General features: G+C 51.8%; 1 protein-coding gene and 1 pseudogene across 1 annotated transcript; both read left to right on the top strand.

Annotated features, from left to right (window-relative positions):
- LOC125726458 (intersectin-2-like) overlaps positions 1-24012 on the top strand; it is a 155924-nt pseudogene that overhangs the window by 26801 nt on the left and 105111 nt on the right.
- On the top strand, positions 1815-6448 carry LOC125726461 (intersectin-2-like). Its single transcript, XM_049002830.1, has 4 exons — positions 1815-1956; positions 2154-2250; positions 2343-2534; positions 6321-6448. Exons 1-4 carry the CDS (start codon positions 1822-1824, stop codon positions 6446-6448), a joined length of 552 nt encoding a protein of 183 aa, XP_048858787.1. The 5' UTR covers positions 1815-1821.

Genomic DNA, 24012 nt, shown 5'->3' with positions numbered 1-24012 from the left:
GTGCATGTGTTTGCACATATATAACAATACACTGAGATGTACCATGTATGCACGAGAGTGTTAACTTTCTAGGTATATTCATAAGTTGGTAAACTTTCATGTTAACATTTATCAAAATGTCCATTTTTGGGGGGATTTTTAAGGTAGTTTCAAGTACGTCTAGATCAGATCTTGTTTCCTGAGTGGTGTCCCGGCTGACAGACATGTTTTCTGCGTTGTCAGGTGGCAAGTGGCCTCCAGGTGCAAGCGCTGTGCTCCTGGACGGCCAAGACGGACAACCACCTGAACTTCTCCAAGGATGACATCATCACGGTGCTGGAGCAGCAGGAAAACTGGTGGCTGGGGGAGCTGAATGGGGTGCAGGGCTGAGCCGGAATGAGTAAGTGACACTCTTGGCGGTTCCTCGGGAGGTTCCAGAAGGGTTCTGGTTCTGCTCAGACCAAAGCCTGTCAGCTACCTGGAGACTGGTGGTCATTTACTGAGCCATTTCCTTATTCTAATTCCATATTTCTACGTATTTATTACTGAAGTGGTATTTGATTTGCATTTTTCGGGGCAGGCATCTAGGAGTGATTTTAAATAATCCCTGCCTTTTCTTTGTGACATGTTTGAGAAAATGTGCTAGATTTAGTATGGTAAATTTGGTTTGACTGATTGACTCAACACTTATGAATGCTATTGTGATGTTTTTGTGCTTATATTATTGGTTGAGATAAGCGAGATCAATTTGTAAGGGATTTTTTTCTTTTTCTATTGAAAAATGCGTATGAGCAGAATCGCCGATCCATTTTTTTTCACTTTATTTTGCCAGACCCCTATATTCTTCTGTGGATGAGTTCAATAACCCTGACAATACTCTACAAGAAGGTAAGTTTCTTTTCCAGGGAAGAATTTGAATGAAAAGAAGTTAAATTAAGCTAAGCAGAAGCGCATTTTGCATACATTGTGTCTTTCTTTGATACCCAACATTCCATTTTAGCCAGTCACTACTCTTCACTTTGTTTGGCCATCTGTAATTTGAAATCTTGACTTCTCTTGCGTACCTTTTAATCATCTTGATATTAATGGTATTGCTGCTAGCATGTCAGAAGTAACCTTGAAACAGGGTCTGGTGTGAGAGGCCATTGTCGAAAAGGAGAAAGCCGGATTTTGTCACTGGCTGTTGACCGTTGATTTTCTGTCTAATCAGAAGGCAGGTTTTGTGGCAGTTAAAAATCATTTGGCCATTCTGTCTCTCATCCAATCAGAGTATGTAGCCTTATATACCTATGAAAGCCCAGAGTCAGGAGACCTCACTTTCAACGAAGGAGACACCGTCGTTGTGACGGAAAGAGAAGGGGACTGGTGGAAAGGGTACATCGGAGACAGGAGTGGAGTCTTCCCCTCCAACTACGTAACGCCAAAGGAATCTGAAGTAAATTGTCATGAACGACTTTTCTCAGAGATACTTAAACTGCAGAGTTTATTGTCTATAAATAATAAATCATGACAGGCTAACTTTTGCTACTCTGACCTCTACCAATATGTGTGTCTGTCTACAGACATATAGCACCACTGGAAAGTCAGGTGGAGTCGGCAAAAAGCCAGGTAAGGATGCGGGATCCCACAGTCACCACTCAGTAAAGAGCCAAGAAATTCACTGGCAGCCACCACACACCTTTATCTTTGCCTTTCCGTTGATGCTGGTGCATCTGCAGCTAGGCTGTGTCCTGTATACAGATGAAACACAGCTGTGTTCAATAGTCTTTGCGAGTGCCGACTGTTGCGAAGCTCTATCTACCTTGAACACGTGTGCTTGTTTGCGTTCGCATTCATTTGTGAATGTGTATGACAGAGGTTGCCCAAGTGACGACTGCGTACACGGCCACCGGAGCGGAGCAGCTGAGCCTGGCCCCGGGACAGCTTATCCTCATCCAGGGCAAGAACCCATCTGGGTGGTGGCAAGGGGTTCTGCAGGTCTGTGGACCCGTGTTGTCATGATAGTGACGTTAATCAAATGTGGAGGCCGCCCATAATGAGGTCTAATCCTGGGCTGTTTTTGGGAGGAGGCATTGAAGTTGAGTTGCGGGTCTCTCTCAGGTCAGATGCATTTGTCCTAAATTAGGTTGGCATGTATGTCCTGATGAGGAACCTCTTGTCTTGTATCTGTCCAGGCTAGGGGTAAAAAACGCCAGAACGGATGGTTCCCCGCCTCCCACGTCAAGCTCTTGGGCCCCACCAGTGGGAAGTCCACACCAGCTCCAGTTCCAAGTAAGATCAACAGCATCACATGCCAAGATCTGCGATGATCTCCGTCTGCATCTTCCGTAACAGCCTTTCCTACATGTTGGCTGTTCCTTCAGTTTGCCAGGTCATCACCATGTACGACTACAAGGCGGGCAACGAGGATGAGATGAGCTTCTCCAAAAGTCAACTGATCAATGTGCTGAACAAGGACGATGCTGATTGGTGGAAAGGGGAGCTGAATGGCGTCGTCGGCTTGTTCCCCACCAATTACGTCAAGATGACCACGGAGTCCGATCCCAGTCAACAATGTAAGTTTAATTTTTTTCCCCCCCCAAGTAATATTTGTTTGTCTTGTTGATAGTTGCAAATGTCTTAAGATACAAAGTTTGCAGCCTAGTGTTTCATGCTGTTGGCAATAGATGAGAGAGCGGTAGTTCCAAAATCTAAGGTGGAAAGTGACCTTCGGGTAAAAGTTGACCCACGTTACAGTGCCCACCTGCATTGTATGGGTCTCTCAAAGGGCTGTTCTCCTGCTGACTGCAGCTCTACCAAGGCTACGGTTTGGCTTCCTGCTTGGGTCTGACTTTCTGAACAGAAATGGTTTGTGTCCAAAGATGAATCGAGAGAGTTTGCAGTAGCTGTGTGCTGCAGGGGAAACCTAAACACAGATAAGAAATGATTCATTGGTGACCTCATGGGAGGCCTGGTGATGTGAAGTAGGGCAGTTTGAAAGATACTACCTGGTATTGGCAAATGTCTTCATAAAAAACCATGATGAGAGGGTCGATGAGTTTCCACATCATGGCGTGCATACTCTCTCTTCTGCCATCCGCCTATTAGGACTGGGTTTCTTCTCAGAGTTGTGCTTCAGAGAAGCACTCCTCTCCTTCCATCCATCCGTCCACCCTCCTTACACTCTTCTCCTGCCATCTTTCCCTTCTTTCCCCCCCACCTTTCCCTCCATCTTTCCCTCTATCTGTGTTGTTCTTGTAGGACGGCATCGTTGCCTCTTCCTCCACAGCTTCTCAGAGCTGTTCAGATACCCTTTAGGTGCTCCATATCAGTCAATGCTTCCTCGCTGGATAGGGCCTGCCTTCTCATCAAATTCACTTTCTTTTACTTCTGCTTTAATATTATTATTATTATTATTATTTAAATTTTTTTCCTCATGTGTTGAAGCAGGTCCCACACACCTACCAGTCCAACAGCAAGTGCCCCCCTCTGTAATTTTTATATTCATGTTTTTAGTCTTTAAAATTGTTCTTGCTTATGATGCAAAGCAATTACAATGCCAGTGATAGATGCTGATGCCATATTTAAAGTATAAAGCATATCATTTAAACAGCTTTTTGGGAGAGCGTGAAGGTATGTAGAGTCATAGTCATTAACTATTTAAAACATATTTTTCTTTCAAAAATGGCTTTTTACCCTAAGTGCAATTGAGTATCCTAACTTTTTTTTGTTTGTTTGTTAAAACGTCTCTCACTGACAGTTATATCTGAATGTTACTGCGCAGATGGAAAATCTGGGATAATCTGTGCAGGCAACGGTGCGTTTACGCTTAGCTTGTAGTTCAGTTATGGGCTACGTACCGTTGGGTAATTGCATAAGTGTGTGTGCGTGTGTTCACAGTATGAATTCACATGTACACAGACACATGCTTTCCATTGGTAGGTTTTTTTTGCCAACCCCATGAGTGCAAACCTAACCCTAACCCTAACCCTGCTAACCCTAACCCTAACCCTAACCCTAATCCTCTCCCTCTACGAAATCCCATGGCTTTAGCTATAGTACTGTGCTCAGTGCTGGTCAACCCATTAGGTGACATAGGCAGCCACCTGGGGTGCCATCTTTTGGTGAGGCGCTGCCTTAGCCAGCCAATATCACTTTGTCGCAGACAGGGGGCCCTGGTGGTGTAGCTTGCCTACGGCGACACATGAGCTTCAACGATTACTGGCTGTTTACGTACTTCTTTAAGTACTGTGTTTTGCCTATGGGTATAGTGTGTAGAATATTCGTCATACATACCTAGACTAAGGGGAAACCTTTGTTGCCTTACATGTAGTTGTGTATTTTGAGGGTGTTATTTGTTATAATGTATGGAGTGGAAGGGTATTCAAGCAGGCAGTCATACACTGGTTGCAGCCTTCATCTTTTCCCTATGTGGGGGTCGGTGAGCCATTCGAGGGTCAAAGTTCTGGGTCCTTGCTTCACTGTTTGCTGTTTTTTCCGAACACTCGCGGCGGGCTTTGGTGGACTTTGGTTTGCCCTGTTAGTGCCCCGGTGCAGTGTCTGCCGCTTTCTCGCCTGAGGGGGTTTGGACCAGGATGCTGTGAGTTTTCAGCTGATCTGCCATAATACTGGAAATGTTTTAGAATATATTTTTTTTTGCTTTAAGTGACCTTAGGGAGGTAACGTCAATGTAAATGCCCCCCCCCCCCCACCAAGATGGAGTGGTTAATTCAGGTAATTATATGCATAACCTTTAACGAAACAAGGCCTGCTGGTGTTTAACAGTACATGTTTTGCGGTTTCTGGGTTCTAACAAGTTTAAAAACTAGTTATAACTAAGATACATGTCTTTATTTAATAATAATTGATACTTTATTGAGCCCTATGGGGAAATTCTCTTTACGCCACCCCCAGTTTGCTTTCTGTAAGTGACAGCAAGCTGGCCGCAAAGGGTAGCCACCCATAGCAGCATCCAGGGAGCTGGGGGTTAAGGGCCTTGCTGAAGGACCCGCAGATGTACTGAGGCTGGGCGAAAAACGAGGCTTTAGCCCACTGAGCCTCACACTTTGCTTTTTCATGCAACTTAAAATGAAAATCTGCCTTGCCATTGATTATTTGGTTATTGATAAAATTCAGATGTTAGATGGGCTAATTCTTTTTTTGGTCACTAAGGTTTAGACTCTGAAGATTATCCTTCTGCATGGTGCCTGCTGACTATTTGGTCCATGCCAGTGTAACTATTAGCCAGAGGTAAATGTTGACAATGTCCTTGGAACAAATGCTAAAGAATCGTATTACTCGGTTAAGGATAAAAATGGCAGATTTGGTGGTTTGTAAAGTGTGGTCTTTTGCTCTCACATCAGGGTGAAACTCTCTGTGCCTCAGTGTTCAAGAAATCATCACTGCTGCGGCACTTTGTAGTAAAACTACAAGCATTTTGAATGTAACCTGGTTTGCCCAGATTTTACTCTTAGTTGTATTGACTTATTTTATTTTATATGAAAGTGCAGTTTAATGAAAAAAAAATGGATGACTGTGATATTGTGTGCTCAGTCTACAATATGTGTGATTACTTGCAGTAAGGCATAGAAATGTCTGAATAAGGTATTTAACAGCTGAAAAATATCCTCTACTTGGAAAACATTTTGCAAGCAATTAAAGGTTTGCTCTGTTTATGCAAATTTGCAATCTGTTTATGCTGCTGGCAAGAGAGATGCATTTTGAATGAATCCCTTGCATTAATTGTTAAACAGTCTATGCAGTTTGAGGTTTCATTTGGCCCCACTGGGAATTTACCCACAGTGCATTGGCAGTAGTCAAGTCAGTTTGTCTGTGTTAAAGTTCCCAAGCTGTGTTACTTTGAAAATGTGCCTCAAATTATACATATGTACATTTATCGTGAAAATAAAGGATTTGCTTAAAAAGCACCTGCTTTTTTTTGGCAAGTCATTGTCTTACACAAGGATGGTGTGAGGTTTGGTTATTAGCGTCTAATATATATATATATCCAGGACCAGGTTATTCAAGAAGCTAAGCACTAGGATGGTTACAGTCCCAGGCAAAATGGGTTCGAGAGAGGAAACCTGGCTGCGGTTTTTAAGGCTTGGGGATGAGGCTCATGCAAAAAGGCGTATTGAAAGTTACCCAATGGAGTTTCAGCGTCTGCGCGCATCTGAATTTTCAGCAAAAGGTAAGACGGACGGGAGGGTTGTTCTCGCGCAGTGACTTAGCGACAGCTCCGGGTAGCGGCTTCTCAAGCCAGTGGTTTAGCCACATGTTTGGGGCCACGCAAGACAGCTGCTGACCGCGGCTGCCCCCCCCCCCCACTCCCACCCCCACCCCCGTCATCCCCGACCCTGCAGGGTGTGCTGACCTGACCAGCCTGGACACCATGAGTCCGCAGGAGAGGAAGCGACAGGGTTACATCCACGAGCTCATTGAGACGGAGGAGCGATACATGGCTGACCTTCAGCTGGTCCTGGAGGTATGATCTGCAGTGGGGCCCCCGTGAGGTCTTTGCACTTCAGTCTGCTTTAAGCATTTGCAGTTTTGAGTTTTTATATTCTTGTCATGGATCTCATGTATAGGGCTTTGAGTGTAGGTTTTTGTGCCAGAACATGTTTAACTTATTTTCCCTAACATTTTGTTATCCCTCTTAACCTTTACTAACCCTTTCCAACTTTGCCCGTCTCTCATTTTTTTTTCTCCAGGTGTTTTACAAGCCCATGTCTGAGTCGGGACGCCTGACAGATGTTGAAATGGCCATGATCTTCGTCAACTGGAAGGACCTGATTATGTCCAACACCAAACTTCACAAGTGTGTCTTTCCACAAGCTTGTTTCTTCTTGGTAGCTGAAATTCTTGGGAATGAAACGTGATCCGATGCTGCCACCTTGCTCTAGGAATACGAACTGCGAGTATCGTGTCCCACAACAGCAAATGTCATAGGCAGAGTGAAGTCCCAGAAATAGAGAAGTGCCAGGAAAAGGAATTATCTATGCAGTCGATGGATAATAACAAAACAGGCTGCACAGTTTTTGCACTTAAAGAACTGACTGGAATGTTTGTTGAGAATGGCACTGGCCAGCATTCTGTTTTTGAAACTCACCTGAACTTTTACGAAGAAATTGCTTGGTACTGGACTTGGCGGCCTTTGCGGTTTTGGTGATTGTGTTTGTGAATGGCAGGGCACTGAGGGTGAGGAAGAAAACGGGTGGCGAGAAGATGCCGGTGCAGATGATTGGGGACATCCTGGCCTCGGAGCTCTCGCACATGCAGGCCTACATCCGCTTCTGCAGCTGCCAGCTTAACGGTGCAGCCCTGCTGCAACAAAAGACTGACAAGGAACCCGAGTTCAAGGACTTCCTCAAGGTGAGGAATGGTGGGCAGCAGCCCTGGAACAAATGGGAGGGGTAGATAGTTCATTGTTAAAGGCTGTTCCAGAGCGATCGGTAAGCGGGAGAATTGCAGCCGTCCAAATGTCCTCAGTGAAAAAGCGGGTAGCGGGGTTAAATGGATGTTGAACTGTTCTTTATTTTCTTCTGAAATGAATTACAAAGATATCTTGCGGGCCAATACTATGTTCTATGAGACCTCTGGACTCAACTCTTCTAAAGCACCTAGACTGAAATTTAGAGTGGTGCTTTAGATAAGGACGTAGGCTAGGGTTTCTGACTCCTAAGTGTGTGTGTGTCTCTCTCTCAGAAAATCGCTACAGATCACCGGTGTAAAGGTATGCCACTGTCCAGCTTCCTGCTGAAGCCTATGCAGAGAATCACCCGCTATCCACTCATCATAAAGAACGTAAGTCCTGCACATTGTCACCCGTGGTCCCTCCTTCAGTGTGCGATGTGGGAGGCATGACGAATTAGCCTCATCCAATTTGCCTTGGATTTAGCTCAATTTGGGTTGCTGCTACGTATGACTTTGCCCTGCCAAAGATGCAGTTCGTGTCAATTCCTTTGGGGACCAAATGATAATGGTTGTGACCATCATCATGGTCAGCAAATACAAGAAAGAATGTGCTGTTTTGCTGGAGTTAAATACCAATGAAATGCAAAAACTTCAGGCAGAAGAGTGAGTGTTGGGGAAAGCGCCCGGCGTTTCCACCCCAACTCCACATTTACGAGACACACACAGGTTACAGTTTTACTTGCAAGGGTACCCACACTCTCTGCAATGCAAACTACAGCAGAATGTGTTACAAAGGGTGGTTCCCCTTGGCTTCTTTATTTATAGTCAATGGGGGGCGCAAGAGAGGGAAGTGAGATTCTTATCTAAGTAGGCAGCTGTTAACCACCTACTTAGAGTACAATAGCTAAGAGTATGTGGCTAGAAGATAAGAAATAACGTATACATATATATTTACACTCATTGCTGATCATACAGAAATGATTAACAACTGTTTCTTCAACCTAACAGTTGCAAGCAGCAGCCTGACAAAGCAGCAGCCTGACCCTGACAAAGCAGCAGCCTGACAAAGCAGCAGCCTGACAAAGCAGCAGCCTGACAAAGCAGCAGCCTGACAAAGCAGCAGCCTGACAAAGCAGCAGCCTGACAAAGCAGCAGCCTGACAAAGCAGCAGCCTGACAAAGCAGCAGCCTGACAAAGCAGCAGCCTGACAAAGCAGCAGCCTGACAAAGCAGCAGCCTGACAAAGCAGCAGCCTGACAAAGCAGCAGCCTGACAAAGCAGCAGCCTGACAAAGCAGCAGCCTGACAAAGCAGCAGCCTGACAAAGCAGCAGCCTGACAAAGCAGCAGCCTGACAAAGCAGCAGCCTGACAAAGCAGCAGCCTGACAAAGCAGCAGCCTGACAAAGCAGCAGCCTGACAAAGCAGCAGCCTGACAAAGCAGCAGCCTGACAAAGCAGCAGCAGCCTGACAAAGCAGCAGCAGCCTGACAAAGCAGCAGCAGCCTGACAAAGCAGCAGCACCCTGACACTGACAAAGCAGCAGCACCCTGACACTGACAAAGCAGCAGCACCCTGACACTGACAAAGCAGCAGCAGCCTGACAAAGCAGCAGCAGCCTGACAAAGCAGCAGCAGCCTGACAAAGCAGCAGCAGCCTGACAAAGCAGCAGCAGCCTGACAAAGCAGCAGCAGCCTGACAAAGCAGCAGCAGCCTGACAAAGCAGCAGCAGCCTGACAAACCAGCAGCAGCCTGACAAAGCAGCAGCACCCTGACAAAGCAGCAGCACCCTGACAAAGCAGCAGCAGCCTGACAAAGCAGCAGCAGCCTGACAAAGCAGCAGCAGCCTGACAAAGCAGCAGCCTGACAAAGCAGCAGCCTGACAAAGCAGCAGCCTGACACTGACAAAGCAGCAGCCTGACACTGACAAACAAGCAGCACCCTGACACTGACAAACAAGCAGCACCCTGACACTGACAAACAAGCAGCACCCTGACAAAGCAGCAGCAGCCTGACACTGACAAACCAGCACCAGCCTGACAAACCAGCACCCGCCTGACAAACCAGCACCCGCCTGACAAACCAGCAGCAACCTGACCCTGACAAACCAGCAGCAGCCTGACCCTGACAAACCAGCAGCAGCCTGACCCTGACAAACCAGCAGCAGCCTGACCCTGACAAACCAGCAGCAGCCTGACCCTGACAAACCAGCAGCAGCCTGACCCTGACAAACCAGCAGCAGCCTGACCCTGACAAACCAGCAGCAGCCTGACACTGACAAAGCAGCACCAGCCTGACAAAGCAGCCTGACAAAGCAGCACCAGCCTGACACTGACAAAGCAGCAGCACCCTGACACTGACAAAGCAGCAGCACCCTGACACTGACAAAGCAGCAGCAGCCTGACAAAGCAGCAGCAGCCTGACAAACCAGCAGCAGCCTGACAAACCAGCAGCAGCCTGACAAAGCAGCAGCAGCCTGACACACAGCTGACAAAGAGCTGCTAATGTCTCACTTCCTTTTTCTGTCTTGATGGACCGAGACCCACTGACATATCAGCATGCCATTTGTTTTAAGCAAGATAATGGTACGCGATGGATAGGAGGAAACACCACGAACTGTAACCTAACATATGTAGACAGCATGTATGGATCTCCAATTTCGATGCTTCGCCCCAGTAATGGAACATATTGGGTGGACGGAGTAGCATGGTTGTGTGGACCTCGTGCATACTTTGTCTTACCACCGAACTGGTTTGGAGTGTGCGCTCTTATTTTTGTTTCAGATCACACCTTCCTGATAGCACAGGAAAGTAAAACTTTCTTCAGAAGCAGGAGAAGGCGTTCGATATCAATACAACCCCATGATAGTGTGTGGGGAACCGACGTGCCCGCTGAACATAAATTGTGGGGAACAGGCAGTAAAGTTATGCTGGCCCTGTTCCCTGGGCTAGGAATTGGAAAACTCATGCTACGCGTAGAAACTCTAAATTATAGACTAGGTCTATTTATGAATGATTCGATACTGATTAACCAAAAACAAAATGAACAATTAGACATAACCAGACAGATGGTAATCCAGAATCGTATGGCATTAGACCTACTGACAGCCGCACAAGGAGGAGTATGTGTCCTCCTGAACCAAACGTGCTGCACTTACATTCCTGACAATGTGCACTCACCCAATATAACATCTGCCTTAGACCGCCTCCGAAACTTACAAAAAGTGATGACCATGGACAGTCGACCGCAGTCCTCCTCATCCTGGTTAGACTGGTTTATTACAGGAACATGGTGGTCAATACTGATGAAAACATGCCTACCTCTTCTTTTGTTTTTCATTTTATTTTTCTGTTGTTTTATTACTGTTATACCATGTTTGAAAATGTTTATTAATCAAGCTCTTAATGCTGCTTTTCGGACACGCAGTACAATGTTTCTCTCCCTTACCCAAACTATAGAGACAGAGCCTGTTTCCAGCGATGGCGATGAAGAAGACATATAATTCATAATGACGGCCGAGCCGAAAGCACCCGTGCAGGGCTCGGACCTGAAGAAACGGAATTAAATGTTTTCCAGGATAATGACAATGTGGTCTAAATGAAGGTTGTACCTAAAGTGCTTTTGCAACTTCTACAATGTTGATGCTTCTGATCATACTGTCATGATAAACAGGCTGCTTTGTCAGGCTGCTGCTTTGTCAGGCTGCTGCTTTGTCAGGCTGCTGCTTTGTCAGGCTGCTGCTTTGTCAGGGTGCTGCTTTGTCAGGGTCAGGCTGCTGCTTTGTCAGGGTCAGGCTGCTGCTTTGTCAGTGTCAGGCTGCTGCTGGTTTGTCAGTGTCAGGCTGCTGCTGGTTTGTCAGTGTCAGGCTGCTGCTGGTTTGTCAGTGTCAGGCTGCTGCTGGTTTGTCAGTGTCAGGGTGCTGCTGGTTTGTCAGGGTGCTGCTGGTTTGTCAGGGTGCTGCTGGTTTGTCAGGGTGCTGCTTTGTCAGGGTGCTGCTTTGTCAGGCTGCTGCTTTGTCAGTGTCAGGCTGCTGCTTTGTCAGTGTCAGGCTGCTGCTGGTTTGTCAGTGTCAGGCTGCTGCTGGTTTGTCAGGGTGCTGCTGGTTTGTCAGGGTGCTGCTGGTTTGTCAGGCTGCTGCTGGTTTGTCAGGCTGCTGCTGGTTTGTCAGGCTGCTGCTGGTTTGTCAGGCTGCTGCTGGTTTGTCAGGCTGCTGCTGGTTTGTCAGGCTGCTGCTGGTTTGTCAGGCTGCTGCTGGTTTGTCAGGCTGCTGCTGGTTTGTCAGGCTGCTGCTGGTTTGTCAGGCTGCTGCTGGTTTGTCAGGCTGCTGCTGGTTTGTCAGTGTCAGGCTGCTGCTGGTTTGTCAGTGTCAGGCTGGTGCTGCTTTGTCAGTGTCAGGCTGGTGCTGCTTTGTCAGTGTCAGGCTGGTGCTGCTTTGTCAGTGTCAGGCTGGTGCTGCTTTGTCAGGGTCAGGCTGCTGCTGGTTTGTCAGGGTCAGGCTGCTGCTGGTTTGTCAGGGTCAGGCTGCTGCTGGTTTGTCAGGGTCAGGCTGCTGCTGGTTTGTCAGGGTCAGGCTGCTGCTGGTTTGTCAGGGTCAGGCTGCTGCTGGTTTGTCAGGGTCAGGCTGCTGCTGGTTTGTCAGGGTCAGGCTGCTGCTGGTTTGTCAGGGTCAGGCTGCTGCTGGTTTGTCAGGGTCAGGCTGCTGCTGGTTTGTCAGGGTCAGGCTGCTGCTGGTTTGTCAGGGTCAGGCTGCTGCTGGTTTGTCAGGGTCAGGCTGCTGCTGGTTTGTCAGGGTCAGGCTGCTGCTGGTTTGTCAGGGTCAGGCGGGTGCTGGTTTGTCAGGGTCAGGCGGGTGCTGGTTTGTCAGGCTGCTGCTGGTTTGTCAGGCGGGTGCTGGTTTGTCAGGCTGCTGCTGGTTTGTCAGTGTGGTGCTGCTGGTTTGTCAGTGTGGTGCTGCTGCTTTGTCAGTGTGGTGCTGGTTTGTCAGGGTGCTGCTGCTTTGTCAGGGTGCTGCTGCTTTGTCAGGGTGCTGCTGCTTTGTCAGGGTGGTGCTGCTTTGTCAGGCTGCTGCTGCTTTGTCAGGCTGCTGCTGCTTTGTCAGGCTGCTGCTGCTTTGTCAGGCTGCTGCTGCTTTGTCAGTGTCAGGGTGCTGCTTGTTTGTCAGGGTGCTGCTTGTTTGTCAGGGTGCTGCTTGTTTGTCAGGGTGCTGCTTGTTTGTCAGGGTGCTGCTTGTTTGTCAGTGTCAGGGTGCTGCTTGTTTGTCAGTGTCAGGGTGCTGCTTGTTTGTCAGTGTCAGGGTGCTGCTTGTTTGTCAGTGTCAGGCTGCTGCTTTGTCAGTGTCAGGGTGCTGCTTTGTCAGTGTCAGGCTGCTGCTTTGTCAGGCTGCTGCTTTGTCAGGCTGCTGCTTTGTCAGGCTGCTGCTTTGTCAGGCTGCTGCTTTGTCAGGCTGCTGCTTTGTCAGGCTGCTGCTTTGTCAGGCTGCTGCTGTGTCAGGCTGCTGCTGTGTCAGGCTGCTGCTGTGTCAGGCTGCTGCTTTGTCAGGCTGCTGCTTTGTCAGGCTGCTGCTTTGTCAGGCTGCTGCTTTGTCAGTGTCAGGCTGCTGCTTTGTCAGTGTCAGGCTGCTGCTTTGTCAGGCTGCTGCTTTGTCAGGCTGCTGCTTTGTCAGGCTGCTGCTTTGTCAGGCTGCTGCTTTGTCAGGCTGCTGCTTTGTCAGGCTGCTGCTTTGTCAGGGTGCTGCTTTGTCAGGGTGCTGCTTTGTCAGGGTGCTGGTTTGTCAGGGTGCTGGTTTGTCAGGCTGCTGCTGGTTTGTCAGGCTGCTGCTGGTTTGTCAGGCTGCTGCTGGTTTGTCAGGCTGCTGCTGGTTTGTCAGGCTGCTGCTGGTTTGTCAGGCTGCTGCTGGTTTGTCAGGCTGCTGCTGGTTTGTCAGGCTGCTGCTGGTTTGTCAGTGTCAGGCTGCTGCTGGTTTGTCAGTGTCAGGCTGCTGCTGGTTTGTCAGTGTCAGGCTGCTGCTGGTTTGTCAGTGTCAGGCTGCTGCTGGTTTGTCAGTGTCAGGCTGCTGCTGGTTTGTCAGTGTCAGGCTGCTGCTGGTTTGTCAGTGTCAGGCTGCTGCTGGTTTGTCAGTGTCAGGCTGCTGCTGGTTTGTCAGTGTCAGGCTGCTGCTGGTTTGTCAGTGTCAGGCTGCTGCTGGTTTGTCAGTGTCAGGCTGCTGCTGGTTTGTCAGGCTGCTGGTGGTTTGTCAGGCTGCTGGTGGTTTGTCAGGCTGCTGGTTTGTCAGGCTGCTGGTTTGTCAGGCTGCTGGTTTGTCAGGCTGCTGCTTTGTCAGGCTGCTGCTTTGTCAGGCTGCTGCTTTGTCAGGCTGCTGCTTTGTCAGGCTGCTGCTTTGTCAGGCTGCTGCTTTGTCAGGGTGCTGCTTTGTCAGGGTGCTGCTTTGTCAGGCTGCTGCTTTGTCAGGCTGCTGCTTTGTCAGGGTCAGGCTGCTGCTTTGTCAGGCTGCTGCTGCTTTGTCAGGCTGCTGCTGCTTTGTCAGGCTGCTGCTGCTTTGTCAGGGTGCTGCTGCTTTGTCAGGGTGCTGCTGCTTTGTCAGTGTCAGGGTGCTGCTGCTTTGTCAGTGTCAGGGTGCTGCTGCTTTGTCAGGCTGCTGCTTTGTCAGGCTGCTGCTGCTTTGTCAGGCTGCTGCTGCTTTGTCAGGCTGCTGCTGCTTTGTCAGGCTGCTGCTGCTTTGTCAGGCTGCTGCTGCTTTGTCAGGCTGCTGCTGCTTTGTCAGGCTGCTGCTGCTTTGTCAGGCTGCTGCTGCTTTGTCAGGCTGCTGCTGCTTTGTCAGTGTCAGGCTGCTGCTGCTTTGTCAGTGTCAGGCTGCTGCTGCTTTGTCAGTGTCAGGCTGCTGCTGCTTTGTCAGTGTCAGGCTGCTGCTGCTTTGTCAGTGTCAGGCTGCTGCTGCTTTGTCAGTGTCAGGCTGCTGCTGCTTTGTCAGTGTCAGGCTGCTGCTGCTTTGTCAGTGTCAGGCTGCTGCTGCTTTGTCAGTGTCAGGCTGCTGCTGCTTTGTCAGTGTCAGGCTGCTGCTGCTTTGTCAGTGTCAGGCTGCTGCTGCTTTGTCAGTGTCAGGCTGCTGCTGCTTTGTCAGTGTCAGGCTGCTGCTGCTTTGTCAGTGTCAGGCTGCTGCTGCTTTGTCAGTGTCAGGCTGCTGCTGCTTTGTCAGTGTCAGGCTGCTGCTGGTTTGTCAGTGTCAGGCTGCTGCTTGTTTGTCAGTGTCAGGGTGCTGCTTGTTTGTCAGTGTCAGGGTGCTGCTTGTTTGTCAGTGTCAGGGTGCTGCTTGTTTGTCAGTGTCAGGGTGCTGCTGCTTTGTCGGGGTGCTGCTGCTTTGTCGGGGTGCTGCTGCTTTGTCGGGGTGCTGCTGCTTTGTCAGGCTGCTGCTGCTTTGTCAGGCTGCTGCTGCTTTGTCAGGCTGCTGCTGCTTTGTCAGGCTGCTGCTGCTTTGTCAGGCTGCTGCTGCTTTGTCAGGCTGCTGCTGCTTTGTCAGGCTGCTGCTGCTTTGTCAGGCTGCTGCTGCTTTGTCAGGCTGCTGCTGCTTTGTCAGGCTGCTGCTGCTTTGTCAGGCTGCTGCTGCTTTGTCAGGCTGCTGCTGCTTTGTCAGTGTCAGGCTGCTGCTGCTTTGTCAGTGTCAGGCTGCTGCTGCTTTGTCAGTGTCAGGCTGCTGCTGCTTTGTCAGTGTCAGGCTGCTGCTGCTTTGTCAGTGTCAGGCTGCTGCTGCTTTGTCAGTGTCAGGCTGCTGCTGCTTTGTCAGTGTCAGGCTGCTGCTGCTTTGTCAGGCTGCTGCTGCTTTGTCAGGCTGCTGCTGCTTTGTCAGGCTGCTGCTGCTTTGTCAGGCTGCTGCTGCTGTGTCAGGCTGCTGCTGCTTTGTCAGGCTGCTGCTTTGTCAGGCTGCTGCTTTGTCAGGCTGCTGCTTTGTCAGGCTGCTGCTTTGTCAGGCTGCTGCTTTGTCAGGCTGCTGCTGCTTTGTCAGGCTGCTGCTGCTTTGTCAGGCTGCTGCTGCTTTGTCAGTGTCAGGCTGCTGCTGCTTTGTCAGTGTCAGGCTGCTTTGTCAGTGTCAGGCTGCTTTGTCAGTGTCAGGCTGCTGCTTTGTCAGGCTGCTGCTTTGTCAGTGTCAGGGTGCTGCTGGTTTGTCAGGCTGCTGCTGGTGTGTCAGGCTGCTGCTTGTTTGTCAGGGTGCTGCTGGTTTGTCAGGCTGCTGGTTTGTCAGGCTGCTGGTTTGTCAGGCTGCTGGTTTGTCAGGCTGCTGGTTTGTCAGGCTGCTGGTTTGTCAGGCTGCTGGTTTGTCAGGCTGCTGGTTTGTCAGGCTGCTGCTTTGTTAGTGTCAGGGTGCTGCTTTGTCAGTGTCAGGGTGCTGGTTTGTCAGGGTGCTGGTTTGTCAGGGTGCTGGTTTGTCAGGGTGCTGGTTTGTCAGGGTGCTGGTTTGTCAGGGTCAGGCTGCTGCTTTGTCAGGGTCAGGCTGCTGCTGGTTTGTCAGTGTCAGGCTGCTGCTGCTTTGTCAGGGTGCTGCTTTGTCAGGGTGCTGCTTTGTCAGGGTGCTGCTTTGTCAGGGTGCTGCTTTGTCAGGGTGCTGCTTTGTCAGGGTGCTGCTTTGTCAGGGTGCTGCTTTGTCAGGCTGCTGCTGGTTTGTCAGGCTGCTGCTGGTTTGTCAGGCTGCTGCTGGTTTGTCAGGCTGCTGCTGGTTTGTCAGGCTGCTGCTGGTTTGTCAGGCTGCTGCTGGTTTGTCAGGGTCAGGCTGGTGCTGCTTTGTCAGTGTCAGGCTGGTGCTGCTTTGTCAGTGTCAGGCTGCTGCTGGTTTGTCAGTGTCAGGCTGCTGCTGGTTTGTCAGTGTCAGGCTGCTGCTTGTTTGTCAGGGTGCTGCTTGTTTGTCAGGGTGCTGCTTGTTTGTCAGGGTGCTGCTTGTTTGTCAGGGTGCTGCTTGTTTGTCAGGGTGCTGCTTGTTTGTCAGGGTGCTGCTTGTTTGTCAGGGTGCTGCTTTGTCAGGGTGCTGCTTTGTCAGGGTGCTGCTTTGTCAGGGTGCTGCTTTGTCAGGGTGCTGCTTTGTCAGGGTGCTGCTTTGTCAGGGTGCTGCTTTGTCAGGGTGCTGCTTTGTCAGGGTGCTGCTTTGTCAGGCTGCTGCTTTGTCAGGCTGCTGCTTTGTCAGGCTGCTGCTTTGTCAGGCTGCTGCTTTGTCAGGCTGCTGCTTTGTCAGGCTGCTGCTTTGTCAGGCTGCTGCTTTGTCAGGCTGCTGCTTTGTCAGGCTGCTGCTTTGTCAGGCTGCTGCTTTGTCAGGCTGCTGCTTTGTCAGGCTGCTGCTTTGTCAGGCTGCTGGTTTGTCAGGCTGCTGGTTTGTCAGGCTGCTGGTTTGTCAGGCTGCTGGTTTGTCAGGCTGCTGGTTTGTCAGGGTGCTGCTGGTTTGTCAGGGTGCTGCTGGTTTGTCAGGGTGCTGCTGGTTTGTCAGGGTGCTGCTGGTTTGTCAGTCAGTGTCAGGCTGCTGCTGGTTTGTCTGTCAGTGTCAGGCTGCTGCTGGTTTGTCAGGCTGCTGCTGGTTTGTCAGGCTGCTGCTGGTTTGTCAGGGTGCTGCTGGTTTGTCAGGGTGCTGCTGGTTTGTCAGGCTGCTGCTGGTTTGTCAGGGTCAGGCTGCTGCTGGTTTGTCAGGGTCAGGCTGCTGCTGGTTTGTCAGGGTCAGGCTGCTGCTGGTTTGTCAGGGTCAGGCTGGTTTGTCAGAGTCAGGCTGCTGCTGGTTTGTCAGGGTCAGGGTGCTGCTGGTTTGTCAGTGTCAGGCTGCTGCTGCTTTGTCAGTGTCAGGCTGCTGCTGCTTTGTCAGTGTCAGGCTGCTGCTGCTTTGTCAGTGTCAGGCTGCTGCTGCTTTGTCAGTGTCAGGCTGCTGCTGCTTTGTCAGTGTCAGGCTGCTGCTGCTTTGTCAGGCTGCTGCTGGTTTGTCAGGCTGCTGCTGGTTTGTCAGGCTGCTGCTGGTTTGTCAGGCTGCTGCTGGTTTGTCAGGCTGCTGCTGGTTTGTCAGTGTCAGGCTGCTGCTGGTTTGTCAGGGTCAGGCTGCTGCTGGTTTGTCAGGGTCAGGCTGCTGCTGGTTTGTCAGGGTCAGGCTGCTGCTGGTTTGTCAGGGTCAGGCTGCTGCTGGTTTGTCAGGCTGCTGCTGGTTTGTCAGGCTGCTGCTGGTTTGTCAGGCTGCTGGTTTGTCAGGCTGCTGCTTTGTCAGGCTGGTGCTGCTTTGTCAGGCTGGTGCTGGTTTGTCAGGGTCAGGCTGGTTTGTCAGGGTCAGGCTGGTTTGTCAGGCTGGTTTGTCAGGCTGGTTTGTCAGGCTGGTTTGTCAGGCTGGTTTGTCAGGCTGCTGGTTTGTCAGGCTGCTGGTTTGTCAGGCTGCTGCTTTGTCAGGCTGCTGCTTTGTCAGGCTGCTGCTTTGTCAGGCTGCTGCTTTGTCAGGCTGCTGCTTTGTCAGGCTGCTGCTTTGTCAGGCTGCTGCTTTGTCAGGCTGCTGCTTGTTTGTCAGGCTGCTGCTGGTTTGTCAGGCTGCTGCTTGTTTGTCAGGCTGCTGCTGGTTTGTCAGGCTGCTGCTGGTTTGTCAGGCTGCTGCTGGTTTGTCAGGCTGCTGCTTGTTTGTCAGGCTGCTGCTTGTTTGTCAGGGTGCTGCTGGTTTGTCAGGGTGCTGCTGGTTTGTCAGGGTGCTGCTGGTTTGTCAGGGTGCTGCTGGTTTGTCAGGGTGCTGCTGGTTTGTCAGGGTGCTGCTGGTTTGTCAGGGTGCTGCTGGTTTGTCAGGGTGCTGCTGCTTGTTTGTCAGGCTGCTGCTTGTTTGTCAGGCTGCTGCTGGTTTGTCAGGCTGCTGCTGGTTTGTCAGGCTGCTGCTGGTTTGTCAGGCTGCTGCTGGTTTGTCAGGCTGCTGCTGGTTTGTCAGGCTGCTGCTGGTTTGTCAGGCTGCTGCTTGTTTGTCAGGCTGCTGCTTGTTTGTCAGGCTGGTGCTTGTTTGTCAGGCTGCTGCTGCTTTGTCAGGGTGCTGCTGCTTTGTCAGGGTGCTGCTGCTTTGTCAGGGTGCTGCTGCTTTGTCAGGGTGCTGCTGGTTTGTCAGGGTGCTGCTGGTTTGTCAGGGTGCTGCTGGTTTGTCAGGCTGCTGCTTTGTCAGGGTGCTGGTTTGTCAGGGTCAGGCTGCTGCTTTGTCAGGGTCAGGCTGCTGCTGGTTTGTCAGGGTCAGGCTGCTGCTGGTTTGTCAGGGTCAGGCTGCTGCTGCTTTGTCAGTGTCAGGCTGCTGCTGCTTTGTCAGGGTGCTGCTTTGTCAGGGTGCTGCTTTGTCAGGGTGCTGCTTTGTCAGGGTGCTGCTTTGTCAGGGTGCTGCTTTGTCAGGCTGCTGCTTTGTCAGGGTCAGGCTGCTGCTTTGTCAGGGTCAGGCTGCTGCTTTGTCAGTGTCAGGCTGCTGCTTTGTCAGGGTGCTGCTGGTTTGTCAGGCTGCTGCTGGTTTGTCAGGCTGCTGCTGGTTTGTCAGGCTGCTGCTTGTTTGTCAGGCTGCTGCTTGTTTGTCAGGGTGCTGCTGGTTTGTCAGGGTGCTGCTGGTTTGTCAGTGTCAGGCTGCTGCTGGTTTGTCAGGCTGCTGCTGGTTTGTCAGTGTCAGGCTGCTGCTGGTTTGTCAGGCTGCTGCTGGTTTGTCAGTGTCAGGCTGCTGCTGGTTTGTCAGGCTGCTGCTGGTGTGTCAGGCTGCTGCTGGTTTGTCAGGCTGCTGCTGCTTTGTCAGGGTGCTGCTTGTTTGTCAGGGTGCTGCTTGTTTGTCAGGGTGCTGCTGGTTTGTCAGGGTGCTGCTGGTTTGTCAGGGTGCTGCTGGTTTGTCAGGGTGCTGCTGGTTTGTCAGGGTGCTGCTGGTTTGTCAGGCTGCTGCTGGTTTGTCAGGCTGCTGCTGGTTTGTCAGGGTGCTGCTGGTTTGTCAGGCTGCTGCTTGTTTGTCAGGGTGCTGCTGGTTTGTCAGGCTGCTGCTTGTTTGTCAGGGTGCTGCTTGTTTGTCAGGGTGCTGCTTGTTTGTCAGGGTGCTGCTTGTTTGTCAGGGTGCTGCTTGTTTGTCAGGGTGCTGCTTGTTTGTCAGGGTGCTGCTGGTTTGTCAGGGTGCTGCTGGTTTGTCAGGGTGCTGCTGGTTTGTCAGGGTGCTGCTGGTTTGTCAGGGTGCTGCTGGTTTGTCAGGGTGCTGCTGGTTTGTCAGGGTGCTGCTGGTTTGTCAGGGTGCTGCTGGTTTGTCAGGGTGCTGCTGGTTTGTCAGGGTGGTGCTGCTGGTTTGTCAGGGTGGTGCTGCTGGTTTGTCAGGGTGGTGCTGCTGGTTTGTCGTGGTGCTGCTGGTTTGTCAGGCTGCTGCTGGTTTGTCAGGCTGCTGCTGGTTTGTCAGGCTGCTGCTGGTTTGTCAGGCTGCTGCTGGTTTGTCAGGCTGCTGCTGCTTTGTCAGTGTCAGGCTGCTTTGTCAGTGTCAGGCTGCTTTGTCAGTGTCGTGCTGCTTGTTTGTCAGTGTCAGGGTGCTGCTTGTTTGTCAGTGTCAGGGTGCTGCTTGTTTGTCAGTGTCAGGGTGCTGCTTGTTTGTCAGTGTCAGGGTGCTGCTTGTTTGTCAGTGTCAGGCTGCTGCTTTGTCAGGCTGCTGCTTTGTCAGGCTGCTGCTTTGTCAGGCTGCTGCTTTGTCAGGCTGCTGCTTTGTCAGGCTGCTGCTTTGTCAGGCTGCTGCTTTGTCAGGCTGCTGCTTTGTCAGGCTGCTGCTTTGTCAGGCTGCTGCTTTGTCAGGCTGCTGCTTTGTCAGGCTGCTGCTTTGTCAGGCTGCTGCTTTGTCAGTGTCAGGCTGCTGCTTTGTCAGTGTCAGGCTGCTGCTTTGTCAGTGTCAGGCTGCTGCTTTGTCAGTGTCAGGCTGCTGCTTTGTCAGGCTGCTGCTGGTTTGTCAGGCTGCTGCTGGTTTGTCAGGCTGCTGCTGGTTTGTCAGGCTGCTGCTGGTTTGTCAGGCTGCTGCTTTGTCAGTGTCAGGCTGCTGCTTTGTCAGTGTCAGGCTGCTGCTTTGTCAGTGTCAGGCTGCTGCTTTGTCAGTGTCAGGCTGCTGCTTTGTCAGTGTCAGGCTGCTGCTTTGTCAGTGTCAGGCTGCTGCTGGTTTGTCAGGCTGCTGCTGGTTTGTCAGTGTCAGGCTGCTGCTGGTTTGTCAGTGTCAGGCTGCTGCTGGTTTGTCAGTGTCAGGCTGGTGCTGGTTTGTCAGGCTGGTGCTGGTTTGTCAGGCTGGTGCTGGTTTGTCAGGCTGCTGCTGGTTTGTCAGGCTGCTGCTGGTTTGTCAGGCTGCTGCTGGTTTGTCAGGCTGCTGCTGGTTTGTCAGGCTGCTGGTGGTTTGTCAGGCTGCTGGTTTGTCAGGCTGCTGGTTTGTCAGTGTCAGGCTGCTGCTGGTTTGTCAGTGTCAGGCTGCTGCTGGTTTGTCAGGCTGCTGCTGGTTTGTCAGGGTCAGGCTGCTGCTGGTTTGTCAGGGTCAGGCTGCTGCTGGTTTGTCAGGGTCAGGCTGCTGCTGGTTTGTCAGGGTGCTGCTGGTTTGTCAGGCTGCTGCTTTGTCAGGGTCAGGCTGCTGCTTTGTCAGGGTCAGGCTGCTGCTTTGTCAGGGTCAGGCTGCTGCTTTGTCAGGGTCAGGCTGCTGCTGGTTTGTCAGTGTCAGGCTGCTGCTGGTTTGTCAGTGTCAGGCTGCTGCTGGTTTGTCAGTGTCAGGCTGCTGCTGGTTTGTCAGTGTCAGGCTGCTGCTGGTTTGTCAGTGTCAGGGTGCTGCTGGTTTGTCAGGGTGCTGCTGGTTTGTCAGGGTGCTGCTGGTTTGTCAGGGTGCTGCTGGTTTGTCAGGGTGCTGCTGGTTTGTCAGGGTGCTGCTTGTTTGTCAGGGTGCTGCTTGTTTGTCAGGGTGCTGCTTGTTTGTCAGGGTGCTGCTTGTTTGTCAGGGTGCTGCTTGTTTGTCAGGGTGCTGCTTGTTTGTCAGGGTGCTGCTGGTTTGTCAGGGTGCTGCTGGTTTGTCAGGGTGCTGCTGGTTTGTCAGGGTGCTGCTGGTTTGTCAGGCTGCTGCTGGTTTGTCAGGCTGCTGCTGGTTTGTCAGGCTGCTGCTGGTTTGTCAGGCTGCTGCTGGTTTGTCAGGCTGCTGCTGGTTTGTCAGGCTGCTGCTGCTTTGTCAGGCTGCTGCTGCTTTGTCAGGCTGCTGCTGCTTTGTCAGGCTGCTGCTGCTTTGTCAGTGTCAGGCTGCTGCTGCTTTGTCAGTGTCAGGCTGCTGCTGCTTTGTCAGTGTCAGGCTGCTTTGTCAGGCTGCTGCTTGTTTGTCAGTGTCAGGGTGCTTTGTCAGGCTGCTGCTTGTTTGTCAGTGTCAGGGTGCTTTGTCAGGCTGCTGCTTGTTTGTCAGTGTCAGGGTGCTGGTTTGTCAGTGTCAGGCTGCTGCTGGTTTGTCAGGCTGCTGCTGGTTTGTCAGGCTGCTGCTGGTTTGTCAGGCTGCGGCTGCTTTGTCAGGCTGCTGCTTTGTCAGTGTCAGGCTGCTTTGTCAGGCTGCTGCTTGTTTGTCAGTGTCAGGCTGCTGCTTGTTTGTCAGTGTCAGGCTGCTGGTTTGTCAGTGTCAGGCTGCTGCTTTGTCAGTGTCAGGCTGCTGCTTTGTCAGGCTGCTGCTTTGTCAGGCTGCTGCTTTGTCAGGCTGCTGCTTTGTCAGGCTGCTGCTTTGTCAGGCTGCTGCTTTGTCAGTGTCAGGCTGCTGCTTTGTCAGGCTGCTGCTTTGTCAGGCTGCTGCTTTGTCAGGCTGCTGCTTTGTCAGGCTGCTGCTTTGTCAGGCTGCTGCTTTGTCAGGCTGCTGCTTTGTCAGGGTGCTGCTTTGTCAGGGTGCTGCTTTGTCAGGCTGCTGCTGGTTTGTCAGGCTGCTGCTGGTTTGTCAGTGTCAGGCTGCTGCTGGTTTGTCAGTGTCAGGCTGCTGCTGGTTTGTCAGTGTCAGGCTGCTGCTGGTTTGTCAGTGTCAGGCTGCTGCTGGTTTGTCAGGGTGCTGCTGGTTTGTCAGGGTGCTGCTGGTTTGTCAGGGTGCTGCTTGTTTGTCAGGGTGCTGCTTGTTTGTCAGGGTGCTGCTTGTTTGTCAGGGTGCTGCTTGTTTGTCAGGGTGCTGCTGGTTTGTCAGGGTGCTGCTGGTTTGTCAGGGTGCTGCTGGTTTGTCAGGGTGCTGCTGGTTTGTCAGGGTGCTGCTGGTTTGTCAGGGTGCTGCTGCTTTGTCAGTGTCAGGCTGCTGCTTTGTCAGTGTCAGGCTGCTGCTTTGTCAGTGTCAGGCTGCTGCTTTGTCAGGCTGCTGCTTTGTCAGGCTGCTGCTTTGTCAGGCTGCTGCTTTGTCAGGCTGCTGCTTTGTCAGGCTGCTGCTTTGTCAGGCTGCTGCTTTGTCAGGCTGCTGCTTTGTCAGGCTGCTGCTTTGTCAGGCTGCTGCTTTGTCAGGCTGCTGCTTTGTCAGGCTGCTGCTTTGTCAGGCTGCTGCTTTGTCAGGCTGCTGCTTTGTCAGGCTGCTGCTTTGTCAGGGTGCTGCTTTGTCAGGGTGCTGGTTTGTCAGGCTGCTGCTGGTTTGTCAGGCTGCTGCTGGTTTGTCAGGCTGCTGCTGGTTTGTCAGGCTGCTGCTGGTTTGTCAGGCTGCTGCTGGTTTGTCAGGCTGCTGCTGGTTTGTCAGGCTGCTGCTGGTTTGTCAGGCTGCTGCTGGTTTGTCAGGCTGCTGCTGGTTTGTCAGGCTGCTGCTGGTTTGTCAGGCTGCTGCTGGTTTGTCAGGCTGCTGCTGGTTTGTCAGGCTGCTGCTGGTTTGTCAGGCTGCTGCTGGTTTGTCAGGCTGCTGCTGGTTTGTCAGGCTGCTGCTTTGTCAGGGTCAGGCTGCTGCTTTGTCAGGGTCAGGCTGCTGCTTTGTCAGGGTCAGGCTGCTGCTTTGTCAGGCTGCTGGTTTGTCAGGCTGCTGGTTTGTCAGGCTGCTGGTGGTTTGTCAGGCTGCTGGTGGTTTGTCAGGCTGCTGGTGGTTTGTCAGGCTGCTGCTGGTTTGTCAGGCTGCTGCTGGTTTGTCAGGCTGCTGCTGGTTTGTCAGGCTGCTGCTGGTTTGTCAGGCTGCTGCTGGTTTGTCAGGCTGCTGCTGGTTTGTCAGGCTGCTGCTGGTTTGTCAGGGTCAGGCTGCTGGTTTGTCAGGGTCAGGCTGCTGGTTTGTCAGGGTCAGACTGCTGGTTTGTCAGTGTCAGGCTGCTGCTGCTTTGTCAGGGTGCTGCTGCTTTGTCAGGGTGCTGCTGCTTTGTCAGGCTGCTGCTGCTTTGTCAGGCTGCTGCTGCTTTGTCAGGCTGCTGCTGCTTTGTCAGGCTGCTGCTGCTTTGTCAGTGTCAGGCTGCTGCTGCTTTGTCAGGGTGCTGCTGGTTTGTCAGGGTGCTGCTGGTTTGTCAGGGTGCTGCTGGTTTGTCAGGGTTAGGCTGCTGGTGTGTCAGGCTGCTGGTTTGTCAGGCTGCTGGTTTGTCAGTGTCAGGCTGCTGCTGGTTTGTCAGTGTCAGGGTGCTGCTGGTTTGTCAGGGTGCTGCTGGTTTGTCAGGGTGCTGCTTGTTTGTCAGGGTGCTGCTTGTTTGTCAGGGTGCTGCTTGTTTGTCAGGGTGCTGCTGGTTTGTCAGGGTGCTGCTGGTTTGTCAGGGTGCTGC

The sequence above is a fragment of the Brienomyrus brachyistius genome, unplaced genomic scaffold (genome assembly GCF_023856365.1).
Source record: "Brienomyrus brachyistius isolate T26 unplaced genomic scaffold, BBRACH_0.4 scaffold72, whole genome shotgun sequence".
In the NCBI taxonomy this organism is placed as follows: domain Eukaryota; kingdom Metazoa; phylum Chordata; class Actinopteri; order Osteoglossiformes; family Mormyridae; genus Brienomyrus; species Brienomyrus brachyistius.
This window is presented reverse-complemented; position numbering and strand designations above follow the sequence as displayed.

Excerpts from the sequence above, each read along its gene's own strand:
- LOC125726461 (XM_049002830.1), top strand. The coding sequence starts at position 1,822 with ATGTGTATGACAGAGGTTGCCCAAGTGACGACTGCGTACACGGCCACC. Across the intron at positions 2,251-2,342 it reads CACACCAGCTCCAGTTCCAA|TTTGCCAGGTCATCACCATG; the intron begins GTAAGATCAACA and ends CTGTTCCTTCAG. Across the intron at positions 2,535-6,320 it reads GTCCGATCCCAGTCAACAAT|GGTGTGCTGACCTGACCAGC; the intron begins GTAAGTTTAATT and ends CCGACCCTGCAG.